Raw genomic sequence first — 18,388 nt, 5'->3', positions numbered from 1 at the left:
TATCCAAGTAATAGCTCTGAGTGAGAAAAATATAACAAACCAAAATCAATCTACCTCTAGAGCTGGAAAATGCTTTAAAATGGCCCAGTACTTTCTAAAATGATCAAATCAACCACAAAATCATCTAAATGAAAAATGCAGCCCATGTTCAGAATCTACTCAGGAAGTCTACAGTGCTATTTACCTCATTTTGGTTCTTTATTTTTACTTGCTATTTCTTTTATGAATTAGAAACCAGCATAATACCTATTAATTTTTCCCATTTACTTCTGGGAATCAGGACAGCAGAGAAAATGAGAATTAAAGCCCCAGTTGTGCTGGGCTTGCTCGCTCCCACATCCCTCCCACTCCCAGCTCTCAATCAAACCCAACACCAAAGGGGTGTCCTGGAGTGACGGGGGCTGGGACAGGTGAGCAGGAGAGGGAACCTGGGATGTTCACAGGTGGAGTGAAACGACTTCATGAACACACTGCCCAAGTGTCACCTCCAAACACAGAAATGAAGCTAATGGTGATACTGACAGTGGACTGAGACACAGATCAAAAGACACATTATTGCAGTTTTTAATTCACTCTCCAGACTCAATTTTCCTACATACATTTTAGAAGCTCAGCAAGACCTATGATTCAGGGATTTTAAGATGGAAGAATGCACGTAGCTTATGTTACTAAGTTGTATTGCAGTTTCTTAGATAATTCATATTTTATGGCTTTTGGGAGAACTTAAGATGGGTAAATTAACAGAATTATGTATATACAACAGGAAGTATGGTGGACAAAATGTCTGCGAGCAAGCAAACCTCATTTCCTTCCCAACCTACTAGCCAGTTTTTGCTGTGTGATTAACTGAAGCTTCTCCCTGCATATCATTTGGGCGTTAAGTTGAATACTCTTTTGCATCACAAGGGTATCATTCATTAAATTACAGCTCCAGTCCATTAGATGGGTCTGTGGTGGGAAGAGTTTTAAACAGCAGTTAAATACCAAGCATTTAACACAGTAGTAATAGGTTATTTACGCAGTTGTGCTGTGTGTGTGTGTGTTTTGGTTACTGCTTGTTCACAACTATGTGTTACTCATTCACTTTCCCAGCGGGGAGTCTCTCAGCACACTGTGCGCCCTGAAAAATACGATTTTGCTGGGGAACAGAGATGAAAATAAGATGCTCTCTGATCTTTAAGAAGCACTGGCGATCTGTGAGATACAGACCCCAAATTACAAACCGTGTCAAAGATGCCATCCATTAACTGTGGTAAAGTACAGATAATGTAACACTTACTAACTGAGCCATTTTCACGGGGACAGTTTAGTGTTAAGCACATTCACTTTGTTGTCCCTTGCGAGTATTTTCCCCGTTGTAAAACTGAAACTCTGTATGCATTATACAACAACAACCAATTCCCCTTGCTCAGGTCATGGCGATCATCATCCGATTTTCTTTATGGATCTGAGTACTCTAGGAAATCCCAGGTAAGTGGAATCCTACAGTACTGGTGGCTTTTGGGTCTGCCTTATTTATCATTTAACCTGATGTCCTTAGATTGGAACTTTCTTCCTTTTTCAGGCTGAATAATGCTTCAGTGTGAGGATATACCACCTGTGTTTATCCATTCACCTGTCACTTTCTTTAGATGGAAGAACAGTGTCTTGCAGAAGCAGATGCGCTAGAGTCAGCTGAGAAAATGAGGAGCCGTTCACCGGCCCGGTGCCGAGGGGAAGGGTCTCTAAGGTAGACAGCAGCACGCGCAGTGGGAGCTGGGAGGACACCAAGCTTCGGGAGAGCCTCCACAGGACCCGGGTGCAGGGAGTATGTGAACATCAGAACTTGAAGCTAGAGGGGCAGGTGGGGCACAAGGTAGGCAGGGAAGAGGTTCCTACCACCATGTCCACTCTCACTTAAGTCTCTGTTCCAAGAGCCTACTCTGGTTCCGACTGACAGACCGATCTATATCTTCACGCACACAGGATGAAAAGAGTTCCCCCTGACACACCGCTCAGGAAGCCAATAGCAGATGTGGGGCTAAATGTTCACAGGTAAGCTATTAAAGAAGGAAGTGGCTGACACAAACCTTTTCTCTTGATTTAATGAGTGCTGTCAGGTGCTTCAATACCAGAGGCCCATCTAGGCTGTATGAGAAGTTCACGTTGTCAAAGATGATCACGCCTTCGTGGGGCCAGGACAGCAGCGGGCGTTTCTGGTATTCCCAGGGCGCTTCTTTTTCCAGATCTGTATACTCGATCACCCTTTCTACTGAAATCATCTGAAACGCAGGACATCACATGAGTCAGGAACAGAGGGTCTTCTTAATGAACGTCAGATTATGAATGAAACTTCTGCTTTTGTATCTATATATCTGCATTTCTATAGTTAAGAATACCTCAGGTCTTTGCATCTACAAAAGACAGAAGTACTAGTTTAAACAGCATACTGATGATGTGTAGCTTTTCATTGTCTTGTAGCACCTTTATTATGGCTACAATGTTCAACATTATATCAAGACTAAATGACCTAGAGAAATTGAATACTCTAAGTGATCCAAGGATTTAAAAATAGAAAACCTTGTCAATGAAAACAGTATGTATGGACAGAAATCATTATTAGTATTTTGCTACAGAAGGATCATCTGTTATAGATGAATAGAACTGGATGGTCACTACATCACATTTTAGTAATTAGCTACTTTCTACTCTATTACAGAGTGAAACAGACAAATTCCAGTTTCATCATTTGTCTCTCTTTAGGAGAAAAGGAAAATATTCAAAAAAGGAGGCAATTTACATATTGACTAAGGCCTCTTAAACAAACATAACTTGACACCTTTGATAGTACTTTCCAAAAGAAGGGCCATCAGTAAGTTCAGGCATTTAACACATACAAGGAGACATTCTAAAATGAGCATGGTGGGGAATAATTAAATTAATTGAACAAATAAATAAACCTCAAAATACTAAATTCTTAAACTATTAAGTAACAAATGTAAACAAGCCTCTAAGAAATAAGCTGTATTTTCTGCAAGATGTCAGAAACTCCCTCCTACAGAGGCATGTATTAAATTTGAAGACAGCTTGTGATGAATATAAAACCAGCTGACGTGGCATACATAAGACTGAGAAAAGATGTATATATTTTACTTTAAATAAATGTTAAACAGATGCTGGAAGGATCTAACAACCCTGTTAGCTATGATGTAAAAAAAAGTTTTAAGATTTGTTTTTTTACATAATAATTGCCTTTATGTCATTTAATGTTAAGGAAAAGGCTAAAAGGTAACATCACCATATTTTCAGCTTCGGCACTTTGCCTGACACACCACTGGAACATCCCCATGAGCGTGAGGGCATAGGACAGCGCCAGGCCAACCTGCCCGGCGTCCAAAGCTAAATGAGGAAGAAGAAAGGAAACACTTCAGTCCCACTGTTAACCCTGAGCTGGGCTCCTTCTGTCACTGTGCCTAGACTTCTCTATAATATTTAAATCACTGGCACATAGTGTTACTTATACTTTTACTAACTGCTGATAGAGACCATGAAAGAAAAGTAAAAAAAAAAAAAAAAGAAGAAGATAAAAAACCACCACTATGAACACAGAAAACAAAAGAGCTTATTAATCCTGCCAGGGCTGACATACTCTTGACAGTTCTGATGTAGGGAAGGAAATACGTCATCATGCAGACTTTCGTCACTATGGTTTCAAGGATCATCATGTAATTTCACTTTTTACGTGCAACGCAGCCACAGCTGGAAACCACGAAAAACAAGTCAATTGGTTCTAAGAGCCAGTGCTTTTAAATCTAAGATACTGCTCTTGTTGTTCCATTATTAAACCCAATGATTCAGTGTTGTTACTATGGAATAGTAATTCACAATAGGGATGGTGAATGCATGCCACTCACACCAACACCACCCACTCATCTGGTGCCCACACAGCAGTGAGGATGGCGTTCTTTCCTACAGAGAATGTTTCTCACCATAGTATACCAGGCATCTATAACCAACAGACTGAGCAGTCCTAAAGCCACAAGCTAGACAAAAAGCTTAACAGCAAACTTGTTTCTCCCTTCCCAACCTAAAATGCTATCAGTAATGTTCAGAAGGTCAGTTGCTAGGCTGACTTCATCCCACTGAAGACAGATTAAAGGGACCAAAGAACACAACAAGAAGTCTCACCAAAAGCCTCATCAAGACACAAATGACTCCTCTACAGGGGCCACTCTGCAGAATCACATGGTGCAAACACTTTAACTCAATTCATTAGAACAACACGGTGTATTAGACAATGGGGCAAAAAGGTAAATTAATAACTGCAAATGAAGCTGTAACTGTAATCATACTACAAACAGTGATGCACTTACTTTTTGCCAGAATCAGGGACCCAAAGGCAACAACAATGACAAACAGAGCACAGATGGCATCCAGACGCACAGCGAACCATCGGGATGTCGTCAGAAACAAGAACCAAGCCTCTGGATTTGAGGACAGAAAAAAGCAGAATGAATAAGCGGAGATATGTTGGCTGCTTTGAATTGGGACCGGGTCTTTGCGCAGGTGAACTACAGATTTCTACACAAGTTAGGACAGCAAAGTTACAGGCTTAAGCACCTTAAGGATTGTAACAAGCTAGGTTCTCACATGACAATGTATGGGAACATAGGAATCACTCCAGGAGCCTTGTGGGAAGCAGGCACTGGAAACTTCAAGCCACAGGTTGTAAAGAGAAATATGATCCTAATAATTAACATACAAAAATGGTCTCACCGTTGTGTGTCTCATGGTACTGGGCTCAAAGTGAGGCTTCAGTTCAGTTCAGTTCAGTCGCTCAGTCGTGTCCGACTCTCTGCGACCCCATGAATCACAGCTGTTCCCAAGTCTATGCTGGCACAGAGCATACCCTGCACTGTTTCCAGCACCGTCTGCACTTACTACAGGGCCCCACATACTGTTAATTCTTCGGAGCCAGTATTTGAAGGACCATCAGATAACAGTATCTGCATGTGGCTTTCCAAATGTCATTTTATCAGTTGGACCAGGATTTCATTAACGTAGAGGAAATTCTGGGTGCCGTATCTGATAATGGAGAAATTATTTTCCTCAATTCTCTGAAAGGATGAGATGCTTAGATAGCATCACCAACTCATAAAGGACATGAGTTTGAGCAAACGCTGGGAGACACTGGAGGACAGGGAAGCCTGGAGTGCTGCAGTCCATAGGGTCTCAAAGAGTCGGACATGAATGACCTTCTTAAAGGGCCAAAGCCATAGGATGTGGTGACAGTTGGACAATGCAAGGCAGTAAGAGGAAGAAAAGCAGGGGTGTGCCAGGGGAAGAGGGGAGTACACACCGGGTGCCGAGAGGAAGGGTGGGGGAGGCAGGTGTGCAGAGGGGGACGAGTGGCGGCACAGAGAGAGGTACGGGCCAGCAAGGCCACCTGAGACGGAGGTGAGGCCTCAGAAGGCAGCACATCCCATCTTTGAAATCGTTTCCAGAATCCTACAGACCTGAGTGCAAGTCCTGGTGTGAGTCGAACAGTTCCTGAAACCTCTGTTCGGCTTTGTACGCCCGGATGGTCCAGAGGCCTTGTAGAGAAGACGATAAGTGGGAAAACACTGGGCTCCGCGCTGGGGAAGCAGAGACAGACACATGGCACAGAAAGTCAGGGAGGCTGGATGCGAGGAAATCAACTGTTTCCTGTGCTTGGCCAGTCCCTCATCTTCCCAAGGGGCACACCCAGGGCTTCTTGGCAACTGCCTGGCAAAATAGCTATTGTGACCCTCAAATAACTCCTCCTCCCAAGCTTCATTTTCATGACCCGCATGTAACAGATTCCCTTCAAAGTCATCTTTGACCAACTTCAATTCAGACATGTATTTAAATAACGCATCTCTGTACTAACTCATTCATCAAGGTCCCCCTCAATCTTGCCTCCCTCACTATTCTTCCTTGACATCCCTCCAGGTAAGAAGTTACAATTCACTAATTTTTTATTATCATTTTTAAACTTAATTCTCCATAAGAGTCCTCACCGCACTGAATTTTGATGAGCTTTGTGTTGTCACCACCGTAAGATTAGAAACTTAAGGGCTGGCACAGGACAGGGTAAGTGAGGTATGCGGACAGTCTGCCGTCTCTCAGCATCATCCCTGCACCTGCACCAAGAGTCTCTGAGCGGGTCACAGAGAACCTGGTACTATACCGCCCTTGTGCCTGCAGGACCCATGCAATTAAGGCATCTTCCGCTCTGGGCAACTGATAGATGTTCTTATAACTGCCCTGCTGTACACCCGAGGAATCTGGAAGTCACTGTGGCATGTGACACTCACATGACCCTTGTAGAATCTGATATGGCCTCAGTGGCCACTCTCTTTTGAGTGATTTCATGTGGGTTTTGGTCTTGGTGGCACATGACTGGTCATTCATTTCCTGCCATCTTCTCTAAAAGTACACTGACCACGAGCCCCGGGGTCAGGCTCCTGCCCATCAGGGAACAGGTGGGCTGCAGGCTGCTGGGCAGGGAGGACCCCTTATGGTTCTCATTTCCATTGTGAACAAGGCTGTAAACTGTTTTTTTTTCACAGGTAGACTGTAACCTGTGACCTCTGTCAGGGATGAGTGATAACCTGTGTTGTATTAATATCAGCAGGACATCACTTTGTTACCTGTGCATCTCCTGAAAGAGATTATTACTTCTAACATGATGCACTATTTTCATCTTTAGAAAAATGATACAATATTTTCCTTTTACTGAGTGGCTGGTCTACGTTAGGAAGTATGTGATGAGCAAGACGAAATAGGTCCCTATCCTCAGGGTGCTCACATTCGTTCTCCTTGTGCTATAACGCAAAGCGGCAACTGACACACTACCAGCTCCATGTGCCTTAAGGGCCACACTGACTCATAAGGCCCCTAATATGCAATTACCAGATGTAGACTTGGTGAGAAATCCCAAGACAGAATCTGCAGGATTTCAGGGTTCTGGTTAATTACCATAAATGAAAGTCAGTCTGCACGGACACCCCAAGCTGAGAGCCCCGGTACTCACTTGTAGATTCTAGGCGTTTGACATCTCGCGACGTTTCTAAGAAATACCGCCGGAGAACAAAGAAAATGATGCCAAGGGGAACCAGGGGTATGGCGATCCAAGGAATCACTGCCACTGCCACGCCCACCACACCGATCACTTGTAGAAATGTCTGAAAGAGAAAACACAGATACAGGGGCCTGTTTATCCAGCATTCTCCTACACAATAAAATTTAATGGGTTGTTTCGTTAGGATTAAACTCCTTTTCCTCAAAGGTTATGTTGGGAAAGGTGGGCCTCATGGGGTTTACTGTACACTTACTGTGTGCAAAACACTGGGCTAAGTACAGAGTTTCTAGGTACAAGCTCTTTTGGTCGACTAAGTAGCCCTAAAGTGCAGGCAGTACCAAGAGAGAGAATATCTGAAGCTCAGAAAACAGGAACTATCATGGGCCAGCCAGCTGTCATCCTATCACAGATGAGGAAACCAGAAGCCTCAGCAATACATGGAGGGATAAAGAAGTGGTTGGTTACAGATTCTGAGTTCAGGAAAGGAAGAAACATTCAAATATTGACCTTTGAAAGTTGGAATTCTTCTTGGTTTTCAGTCTGCAGTGACTGTTTATGAGTGCTGACTGTACGTAGGTCTGTATATTCAAAGCGTCACATGTATTAACTCATTATTCATCAAAGTGACTCTACTGAGTAGTGAGTACAGCATTATCTCATTTTAGAGATGCAGAGCAAAATGAGCTTGATGTTGAATGCAAAGCATAAGTCACAGAGCCAGTGGGAGTCTGGGCTTGAGTCACTGTGATAAAATTTAATCTTCCCCCAAACCTACAGCCAACTTCCTATCATTATGCTAAAGATTCAAAGTGTCCATTTCAAGCAATTAGTCGATCCAGCTTTTCACCTGAGAGAATATGGTCACTGTGGACAATGAGGAGTGATTCTTTTCTTTGGAGCCAATGACAACCTACACCCGGAAAGCAAAATCCGTTACCCGGGTATCATGCCATCTCAGACAGAGTTTGGGCTAACCTTCTCAAATACTACCAGGAAGGGTAAGACATTCCAACACTCTTAATCTGAGCAAAAACTGTATATACCAACAACATAAAAACATGGTGATGGGAATTAAACGAAATAATGTTTATAAAGTGCTTACCATTTCATATATAACAAATATAAATTCTAATTTCCTTCATTGTGTTCTAGATGCAAGGAACCAGGAAAGGGGGGGATGGTGTGTTAATAGATTAATGGGCCCAAAGAATCTTAAGAATCTCATGAAGCCGGACCCTGTGAGAAAACGCACTGTAAAGAGAGGAACCACTTCATACCACCCAAGGACCTGCCAGAGCACTTGCAGAGCATTTCCTAAATGCAACGATGACTGTGGCTTTCCTCTGGCCACAGAGAATATTGAATGTGAAGTCTATTTTGTTTAAAGAGGCACATTTCCAATAATATGACGACTAAGCTTCACGCTTACTATAATTTCTGTCCTCTCTGTATTTCCAAGTATAGGCCTTCCAAGACTGATAACCTTAGGGAAATGGAGGTAAGACAACATTCTTCTTGAGATGTAATGCCTCTTATTCCATATCTTCTCTCTTTCAAGCTTTTGTGTGACGACTTAACTGTTATAAAACTGCTAAGCATTTATGGAAGACCAAGGGAAAAAGTGGATCGCTTATGAATCAAAATGAATGACATTTTCTATTCCATGCAGTATGAATTGGTAGTTGGTATTAAGGAAAAAAGATAGAATTTGCAAACTTGTGAAGCCCTGGAAATTCAACTGTGTCCACCCCCAGGTCAGCCTTCTTAGAGAAGCAGGCTGGTGAGGACCCTGTCACCACCACCAGTGGAAGGGAAATCTGATGAGCACCTCTGAACGGATGCTGTCTCTGGCCAGCAGCTGTGAACTAAGTATACAAACACAGCAGAGAAAGGAAAAAAAAGTAATGCTTTCTGAAAAATGTTAATGGCTTTGTGTAAAAAAAAAACCTTCAAAAAATGTGAAAACTAAGATAACTGCTTTATTCTTAGCACAAATGGCAAATGTTCTCATATCACTGAAGAAATTCCACCATTTCCTAGATCCAGTTGACAACCAAGTTAAGGGGTGGTGATTAACTCACCCTCCAAATTACCAATAATAATAGACAATTCATAAGGCTTGGCAAGGGTGCCACCTCCCCAGTATTTTACAGGCATTATATAATTTCATTCTCATATCAAATCTGAATATGAGATTCCTGTTTAAAAAGCTCAGCGAGGTTTAGTAATTTGCTCAAAGTCAGAGAATTCATTCATTTTGACTCCAAGCCTGTCCTTTTAATTTCTGCCTGCTAGGTATCCCATATACAGATAAAATTCATAATAAAAAAGTTAAGATCTAAATGTCTTCCCCTTTTATATTTTCCCTCATTTATCTGCATTTTCTATTTCTGTTGAATTTCTTAGGGTTACACGGGTCTCTTCCATGTAGAGAACAGCCCATGTTTCCTAGCTAATTAGGGCATCAGAGCCTGCTCACCTCAAACAGCAGACAGATAAGGAAAAGGTCTTAAAAAATGAATGCTACACATTTTAATAAATACTGTTTAATAGACACTTACATATTTTAATAAATACTATTTAACTAAGAAGAGTTTCATAAGCATAAAAAAACAACCCGACTTAATTGTCATAAATCCATAAACCCCAGGAACACAAAATGAGACTAAGTTTTATAAGTTCAATATATACATTTGGATTAAAGTTTCCCCAGGAATTCTCTGTGTGTACAATTAACACTATATTCTAATATTGCAGATTTAACATATTCCCTTAACAAGCAGTTTTAAATATGAGGGCCTGTTTGCCTGTTTAGCATTTAAATTCCAAATTGCTTACAGTCCTGAAGGAATTCCTAGGTATCTACCCACATTTTACTTTCAACTTAATTCCACAGGATTCTATTCCTGCTAGTCTTTGTGAAGCTTGTGCCAAAGAACATGTTTTCTATAAACAGCAGTAAAAATGTATTCTTCTTATTTTATGCAAATAAATATGTCATCCATACTTTTGGCTCACTCCATGCTTATTTGAACTCTTTCTTGCTCATGCTCCTAAATATCAGGCACAACGTGAAATATGTATTTAATCATAAAGTCACTTAATAAGTAGACATTACTTTTATTCTCTGTGTACAGTATTAAAAAACAAAATCAGGATCATTAAGACTGCTAACACCTCAGAAGAGTCTCAAACCTTTGAATTTTCCTGTCAGATTCTTAAGAATTTTGTTCCAAGTTGTGATAAGTACAACTCGTCCTGACTGCCTTAAACTTCTACTGATTTATATGGGAGATATGACTCAAATGCCATAAACAAGATTCATCTCTTGGCACAAGTTTCTTCTGATTTAGGGAAAGAAACAAATGCTACCGAGTTTTGATCAGTAAGGTATCTGTTGACGTGGGTGTAGGAGTGATTTTATTTATTCTGGAAACATATGAGATAAAAAAATTACCTTTCAGTGAAATGACTATTTCATCAATTGTGCTGCTAGGATAACACAAGATACTTGTTTTAAAATCTTGAACAGGCTACACAAAACTCTCCAACTGTTAAGAAATAAAATGTAGTTTCTATGAATCAATATTCAGTACCCTTCAAACATAAGATAATATTAGTAAAGGGAAAAACGAGAAAAACTCTTCAGTGTAAGGTCCTAAATCTAATACTGACCTAGAGTTAATACTGAGTCTGCAGGTGTTAAGTGGATATGGTATCTTGAATGTTCATGGGAGTTTAGAGACCAGCTCTGGTTTGGTTCGAGACCCTTCATTTAACACCTGCTTCTCTTGACTTCACCCAACCCAATTAATTCTGTTAAATCAGAAAATGATGAGAAGTTGGTGTGTCTTATCTGTATGATGAGATCCATACACACTCTAGTATTAATTAAGTTTTCTAAGCGTGTGCTGTCCTTAGGATTCATTAACCATCCCTTTCATCCCTAAATCTGACTGCCTCAGATCTTTTCTAAGGCACCCACCCTGGCTGCGAAACCTGTGTAATTCTTCAGTTAGCCCTTAATCCTTAGTCACAGCTAGCTCCGCTGAAGAGTAAACGGTGAGATTTGGTTTACAGTTCCTGAACCAACACAACAGAAACCATTAGGAAAACATACTGCACTTTTCCCTTCCTTTGTGTTCAGCAAATCTCAATGATCAATAGCTTCCTGTCTAACCTTTCTCAGGGTCTGAGCTTATAATGAAATTCAAGACAGAGTCCAACTATTTGCCATTTTAAAAAGGGCCACCTTAACACAACTACTGAAGCCCACATGCCCTGAAGCCCGAGCTCCACAAAAAAGAAAAACCGCAACGGGAAGCCTGCGCACTGCAATTAGAGAGTAGCCCCTGCTCATCGCAACCAGAGAAAAGCCAGCACAGCAACGAAGACTCAGCACAGCTAAAAATAAAATAATTTAAAAATCTGAGTCAGTTCTAATGAGGTGGATAAACCTAGAGCCTATTATACAGAGTGAAGTAAGTCAGAAAGAGAAACATAAATATATACTAACACATATATTCGGAATCTAGAAAAATGGTACTGAAGAATCTTTTACAGGGCAGCAATGGAGAAACAGACATGGAAAATAGATTTATGGACATGGGGAGAGGAGAGGGTGAGATGTATGGAGAAAGTAACATGGAAACTTACATTACCATATGTCAAACAGATAGCCAACGGGAATTTGCTGTGTGTCTCAGGAAACTCAAACAGGGGCTCTGTATCAACTAGAGGGGTGGGATGGGGAGGGAGATGGAAGGGAGGTTCAAAGGGGAGGGGATATATGTACACCTATGGCTGATTCATGTGAGGTTTGACAGAAAACAACAAAATTCTGTAAAGCAATTATCCTTCAATTAAAAAATAAATTTATAAAAAATAAATAAAATAATTAAAAAATTAAAAGGCACACCTTAAAAATAACCCACATAAAAGGGGAAACAAAATGTTGAACAAGGTACCTCATAAAAAAACTAAATAAAAGAAAGCTGGAGTATCTATCTAACATGAAGTTAGGATGGACTGCTAGAAATAAAGGAAAACATTTCATAAGAATAAAGGGTCAAAACAACAAAATGTTGTAAAGCAATTCTCCTTCAATTAAAAGATAAATAAATTTTTAAAAAATTATAAAGGGTCAATTTTATCCAATAGATTTTTTTTAAATCCATTTATATGCACCTAATAATATAGCTCAATAATGTATAAGGCAAAATCTGACAAAGCATGTAGAAATACACAATGCCATACCCATAGTAGGATATTTAAACTTACCTACCTCAAAAAACTGAACTAATAGGATAAACAAACAAACAAACATCAATGGAGATATAAAACATTTTTAAAACATCACTAACAAACATGACCTAATCAAGAAATATACAATAAGGTAGTCATTAGATGTTCTTTTCAATTATATATCCTATACTATAAAGCAAGTATCAACAAACTTTAATGGACAGAAAGAGTACAGAATATATTCTGACCTAAGTGGATTTAACAAGAGATCAGTAACAAAAAGGTAACTACTATATCATTAAATATTTGGAAGTTCAGTAACACACTGGAAATATGATCTAATTCAGAACTGCAGTAAAAGTATTCTGACATAAAAATCTACAGATATAAAAATTTGAAGGCTGCAATTAAGGCTGTGCTTAGATGCTGTGTATTTCCCCCCCTTCACACACAAAAAGATGTTAGGCCCAGGGAGCTTCACGAGTAGACTGTGAAGAAAGTTTCACCAAATTCATCCAGGGAATTTGAGTCCAGCATTATCATAATATAAAAAGCAGACAAAGACATTAAAAGAAACAAAAATTATAATCCAAACTGTCTTAAGAACACTAAAGGACACACCAATAAACTGAATCTAACAACACAAAAAAGTAATATTTCACAATCATACTTGGCTAGGTTAAGTCAGAAATCCACAGGGCTGGCTGTTACAAGCGATAGGCCGGAACTTTTGGGCAGGAGCCAATACTGTTCACATAGGCAGAATTTCCTTCTATTCACAGAAGCCTTAGCTCTTAAGCCCTTTCAACAGACTAAATTAGGCCCACCAAGACTATCTAAGATAGGATTCCTTACTTAAATCAACTGATTATGCACTTTAATCATTTTTACAAAATATCTACACAGTAACAGCTTGACTACTTTTTGACTGAGTAACTGTGGAATCCCGCCTGGCCAAACTGACACATAAACTGACCCTGGTAGCTCAGTGGTTAGGATTCCAGGCTTTCACTGCCGTGGCCTGGGGTTCAATCCTGGGTCAGGGAACTGAGATTCCCACAAGCTTGAGGTAAGGCAAAAAATGAAAAAAAGAAAATACATTAACAAAAAGATACGTTTCTCATGTATTTTTATGAGGTCTGCATACCTGTGATGAGAAAAACTGGAAAAACATTCCAAGAAAAGTATAAACCAATATAACTCATGAAGAAATGAAAATATTCTTGACAAAATATTAACAAATTCCATACAGTGATATATAAAGAAAAAAATACGTTACACATTATGACTAGCTGTTTATTTAGTGTTCTTGCCTGGAGAATCCCAGGGACGGGGGAGCCTGGTGGGCTTCCGTCTATGGGGTCACACAGAGTCGAACACGACTGAAGTGACTTAGCAGCAGCAGCAACCTGCAAACATCACTTGGTATAATTTATCAAATTTAAAGATTAATGGTGAATAATCGTATGATTATCTCAATAAATGTAGAAAAAATACTAGTCAAATTTCAAGACCTAGTCTTGATTTTTTAAAACAGTAAAATTCTCAGGAATTTAGGAATTAAGAGAAATATTCAATTTACTTAAAAAACTGTAGTTAAGAGCATTCTTGATGGAAAAATATTGAAATAGTTTTGCCTTAACAGTAGAAGAATTTCTTATCACTCTTTTCAACATTTTACTCAAACCTCTAGCCACAGCAAGGAAATAAAACTAATAAATACTGTAAGTGAAAAAGTAAAACTGACATAATTGTGGATACAGAAAATTCTATATAATTAAAAAAGAAAAACCAAGTCCAAGAAATACAAAGTAGATTCACAAACAAATCATTATATTTCTATATATTAGCAACAAGCGAGTGGAAAGTGATCTTAAAAACAATTCCATAAATACAATTGAAACACAGCAAATATTCAGGAATGAAGTCAATCAAATCATTATAAGACTTCTATAAAAAACACTTCTAAAATTAAAGATGACCTCAGTAAGTCAAATATATAACTGACCTCAGACACTCCTCAACTTGACCTATATATAAAAGCAAATATTAATCAAAATTCCAGAAGGCTTTCTTTGAAAACAAATTAAAAGGCTTCTAAAATTTATACAGAAAAGTAAGTGATCTAGAATGATCAAAACAATCTTGAAGTACTGAGTTAGAGGAATTAAACCAGAGGATGTCAACTCTTACTAACACATACAATAACTAAGACTGTGGTATTGGTAGAAGGATAAACAAATCAGTGGAACAAAATAAAATATGCCAAATAAATAAAGTATACAAACAGACTTACTACATAGAGTCAAATGATTTTGAATCAGGTATCAATTCAATCCAAAAAGGTGTTGTAAATAAATGTGGCTAGCATAACTGGAAAAAAAAAAAATGACCAGTAAGCATGCATGAAAAAGAACTCTACCATTAATCATCAGGAAAATGCAAATTGACACCACAGTGATAGTAATCGTGCACAGAAAGATTAGACACAAAGCCTGATAATATTATGTGTCGCAAAATATGCAAAGGTGTGGAAAAACCAGAACTCCCATATATTGCTGGTGGGTGTGTAAAATGGTACAGCAATCTTAAAAAGTTTTATGGCAATTTTAAGTTAACAAATGCTTTCCTTATGACTGAGCAATTCCACCCGTACATAGGCATTCGATTGAGAAGAATGATAACCTATGACCCTATTAACACTTCTTAGAGAAGGTTCCCTGCTAAAAGCTACAAACACCACAAAGGTCCATCAGCTAGAGAATGGATACATAAATTGTGGCATCTTCATACAATAGAATGACTCAGAAAGGCGTAAGAAAGAAAAGAACCACTGAAACATGCCACAACACAGGTAGGTCTTGAAAATCTTGAAAACATGTTAAGCAAAAGAAGGCAGTGCAGAAAAACCTGTACTGTGTTGATTTCATTTATTTTAGGAGCACAAAAACAGGAAGGCTGACAGAAGGTGACAGCAATCCAGTGCAACTGTAGGGCTGTAGAAATTGACTCCAGAGGGGCAGGAGAGATTTTCTGAGGTGATGAGAATGCTATAAATCTGGTTTTGTGTGCTAATCAAAGGAAGACTAAATCAACAGACCCAAAGGAAGAGTTGCAAGAAACAAATGCATCCTGGAACTCACAAGTAGAGAACAACCACAAGATAAACACAGATTACAATAAATCATGTTCCACAACAGATTGAAGCAATATATCCACACATAAAATGCTAAGTACAGGGTTTTAATAAAAATCAAGGGAGTTCTTCGGCACACCCGCTCTTCATTTTGTTAAGAAAACTCATTGGTAGACACAATTGAAGAAGTGTACCCAAGAATAGAATATGGAGGACTTCCCTGGTGCAGTGGATAAGAATCAGCCTGCCAATGCAGGGGTTCAATCCTTGGTCGGGGAAGATCCCACATGCTAAGGAGTAGTGCCACAACTCTGAAGCCCTTGGGCTCTACAGCATGATAAACCTGCGAACCCCAACTAAAAAGCAGCCCCTGCTCAACGCGACTAAAGAAAGCCCGTGCGTAGCAATGAAGAACCAGTCCAAACAAAAATAATTAAAAAGACACACAAACAGCATATGGTCCTCAACATGAGTAAGTATTTGTCGTCTGATCATTTCTAAATATACAAGATTGAAAGGAGAGAAAGTATTGTGAATGACAGCTGGAGTTTTCGAATGGACATCATCCAGTGATGCTATAATGTAAAATTTTATGCTCTGAACACCACTAGGAGGTTTGATAAAAATGGGGTCCTTATTTTTTCCTTTAGGTCTTAATTAGTTTCTTGTTAAACTATAAACATTATCACTGGAACACATGTGCTGGGACATACCAAATGCAACACTTGGTTGCCAGCCTGAGAAGGTCCCCGCTGATTAACTGCCACCAGGCTGACGCTGACGGTGCTGATTCCGAAGTGTGCTATTATGCTGGGGAAAAAAACCCAACCATCTCATCTCTCATTAAAAAGAAAGGCAAACAGAGCATAGGAGTGGGCTTATGTGAAGTATATTACCTTGATATCAGAAACCCCAGGGTCAAGTGTTTGTAAATATTTCCAGTAACCGATATCATTGATTCTCCTTTCTATTAACAAGGAAACCCACTTTAACTCGGCAGTGTGCATAAATCTCTGGGACTAGCATTTTCAGGGAATATTCGATCCCTGCAAATTCCTAACTAAAACGCTTTTGTTGATTTTAAAAGCGTGAAAATGCTGTGACTCAGTTCAAATGAATGAGTTTACTTTTAAAGAGTCCGTAAAACAGAGATCTTTCAAACAGGGCAAGGCTGCCTAACTAACAATCTCTTTTGTCCAACCGGGATTTGAGGGAGGGGTTGGGGGAAGGGGTCAACACACCACAGAAAAGCTCAAAATGACAAAGTCATTGTTCAGTGAAAGAGGCTGGAATGCTTTCTACACACTTTCCCTGACATCTCTACACAATGAAATGCAAGGGTCAGTGGTACCGAGACAAGTAAAGGCAGTTCCACTCTTTGCTTTTATAAAAGCAAGTGACCCAGCCTATTATGCTGAGTCTCAGGCTTTGTTCTCAATATCCAGATGCAGTAGCCTGTTCTGCGCTTCCCTCTCTGGAAAGAAATGACTGAGGACACCTCCTTCACTTTTTCTTTTTCTCGGGCATTTTCACTTCATAAAACTGCAGTCAGTGCGTTGTGTGTGTGCTGAGGAGGGAATGACAAGGTCCCTGGTGGTCTCACCATGGCCGGCATTGGTGGCTCAAGAGGCCTCAGGATAAGCCCTTTGTGTCCATGAAAGGACGTGAAGAGTCAGTTATTTGAGCCCAGCCAAGCTGTTGTTGTGGGGTTTTCTTGCGGGGGGCGGGGGGGTGCGCGGGAGCAGCAGGGAGAGAATCAGGAGTGTGAGGACGACAGGTTTGGCAATCCAGCTTTCCTCAATAAATTACAGCATTTTGCTACATGCAAGTTTGCATACTCAGAGCAGTCCCCCAATTTCTTAGTCTGCATAAATTTAAGCTTTATTAATATGCATAAATTCTTACTGGTCATTTCCACATATTTTGCTATTGGAGGACTTCTTGAAAGTGTGTGTGTGTTCCATCCTTTTAATGGAAGTGAGTGTGTATGAAAGTCGCTCAGTCATTCCTGACTCTTTGCGACCCCATAGACTATATAGTCCATGGAATTCTCCAGGCCAGAATACTGGAGTAGGAAGCCTTTCCCTTCTCCAGGGGATCTTCCCAACCCAGGGATCGAACCCAGGTCTTTAATGGAAAGAGTTCAGGAATAACTGAGATTCCTTACTACATGTTACCTGAGATCTTGAAGCTTCAGAAATTCTATGGAAATATTTAGCTCTATTCCCCACTGTCCAACCCAATGAGCTTACATTAGAAAGTGTCCATTAGGGAATTTTCTGGTAGTCCAGTGGGGCTTTCCTAGTGGCTCAGACAGTAAAGAACCTGCCTGCCATGCAAGAGACCTGGGTTCATTCCCTGGGTCAGGAAGATGACCTGCAGAAGGGAATGGCTATCCACTCCTGTATTCTTGCCTGGAGAATTCCATGGACAGAGGAACCTGAGAGGGGACACAATCTAAGGGATCACAAAGAATTGGACACGACTGAGCAATTAACACTACCTTTCACTTTGCTGGTCTAGTGGTTAAGATTCCTCGATTCCAAAGCAGGAGGTATGGGTTTGATTCCTGATCAGGGCATTAAGATCCCACAGGCTTCAGAGTGCAACCAAAATGTTTAAAAATCCATTAAAGTCTTCAGGGATTACAAAGCTAGAAACACTGTGATACACATTCACATGGTGATACACATGGGCCTGGAAACTGTGACAATTACTTCAGAGCAACATAATGCATTATTGGATTATTTTTCCTAATTAAAAATATATGTGGCATTTTAGAAAACAAACTAGCCATTATTTACCATTTAACATGTAATTAGATGTTACACCAATGTTACTCCATTATGTCTACCAAACAAATTTTCTGAAATTGGTCATATTATCTCTATTTTATGGAAAAGGAAAAGTACAGCTTTTTGGGA

General features: G+C 39.8%; 1 protein-coding gene across 4 annotated transcripts in view; it reads right to left on the bottom strand.

The window, feature by feature from the left end:
- The window catches only part of LOC129556455 (ATP binding cassette subfamily C member 4 (PEL blood group)), a 187,185-nt gene that overhangs the window by 30,636 nt on the left and 138,161 nt on the right, over window positions 1-18,388 (bottom strand). For 3 of the 4 annotated variants that reach the window (XM_055426562.2, XM_055426564.2, XM_088842652.1), the window contains 5 exons: window positions 7,037-7,187; window positions 5,496-5,615; window positions 4,353-4,463; window positions 3,278-3,378; window positions 2,070-2,261 (listed from right to left, as the gene is read on the bottom strand). In XM_055426562.2, the coding sequence (XP_055282537.2) occupies window positions 2,070-2,261; window positions 3,278-3,378; window positions 4,353-4,463; window positions 5,496-5,615; window positions 7,037-7,187 (675 nt within the window). The remainder of the gene's footprint in view (window positions 1-2,069; window positions 2,262-3,277; window positions 3,379-4,352; window positions 4,464-5,495; window positions 5,616-7,036; window positions 7,188-18,388) is intronic. The other variant, XM_055426563.2, reaches the window with a different exon arrangement.

This window comes from Moschus berezovskii, chromosome 13 (assembly GCF_049115385.1).
Source record: "Moschus berezovskii isolate FMDL1 chromosome 13, NW_MosBer_1.0, whole genome shotgun sequence".
NCBI classification, from domain to species: domain Eukaryota; kingdom Metazoa; phylum Chordata; class Mammalia; order Artiodactyla; family Moschidae; genus Moschus; species Moschus berezovskii.
The sequence above is the reverse complement of the archived record's forward strand: the minus strand, read 5'-3'. Positions and strand labels throughout refer to the sequence as shown.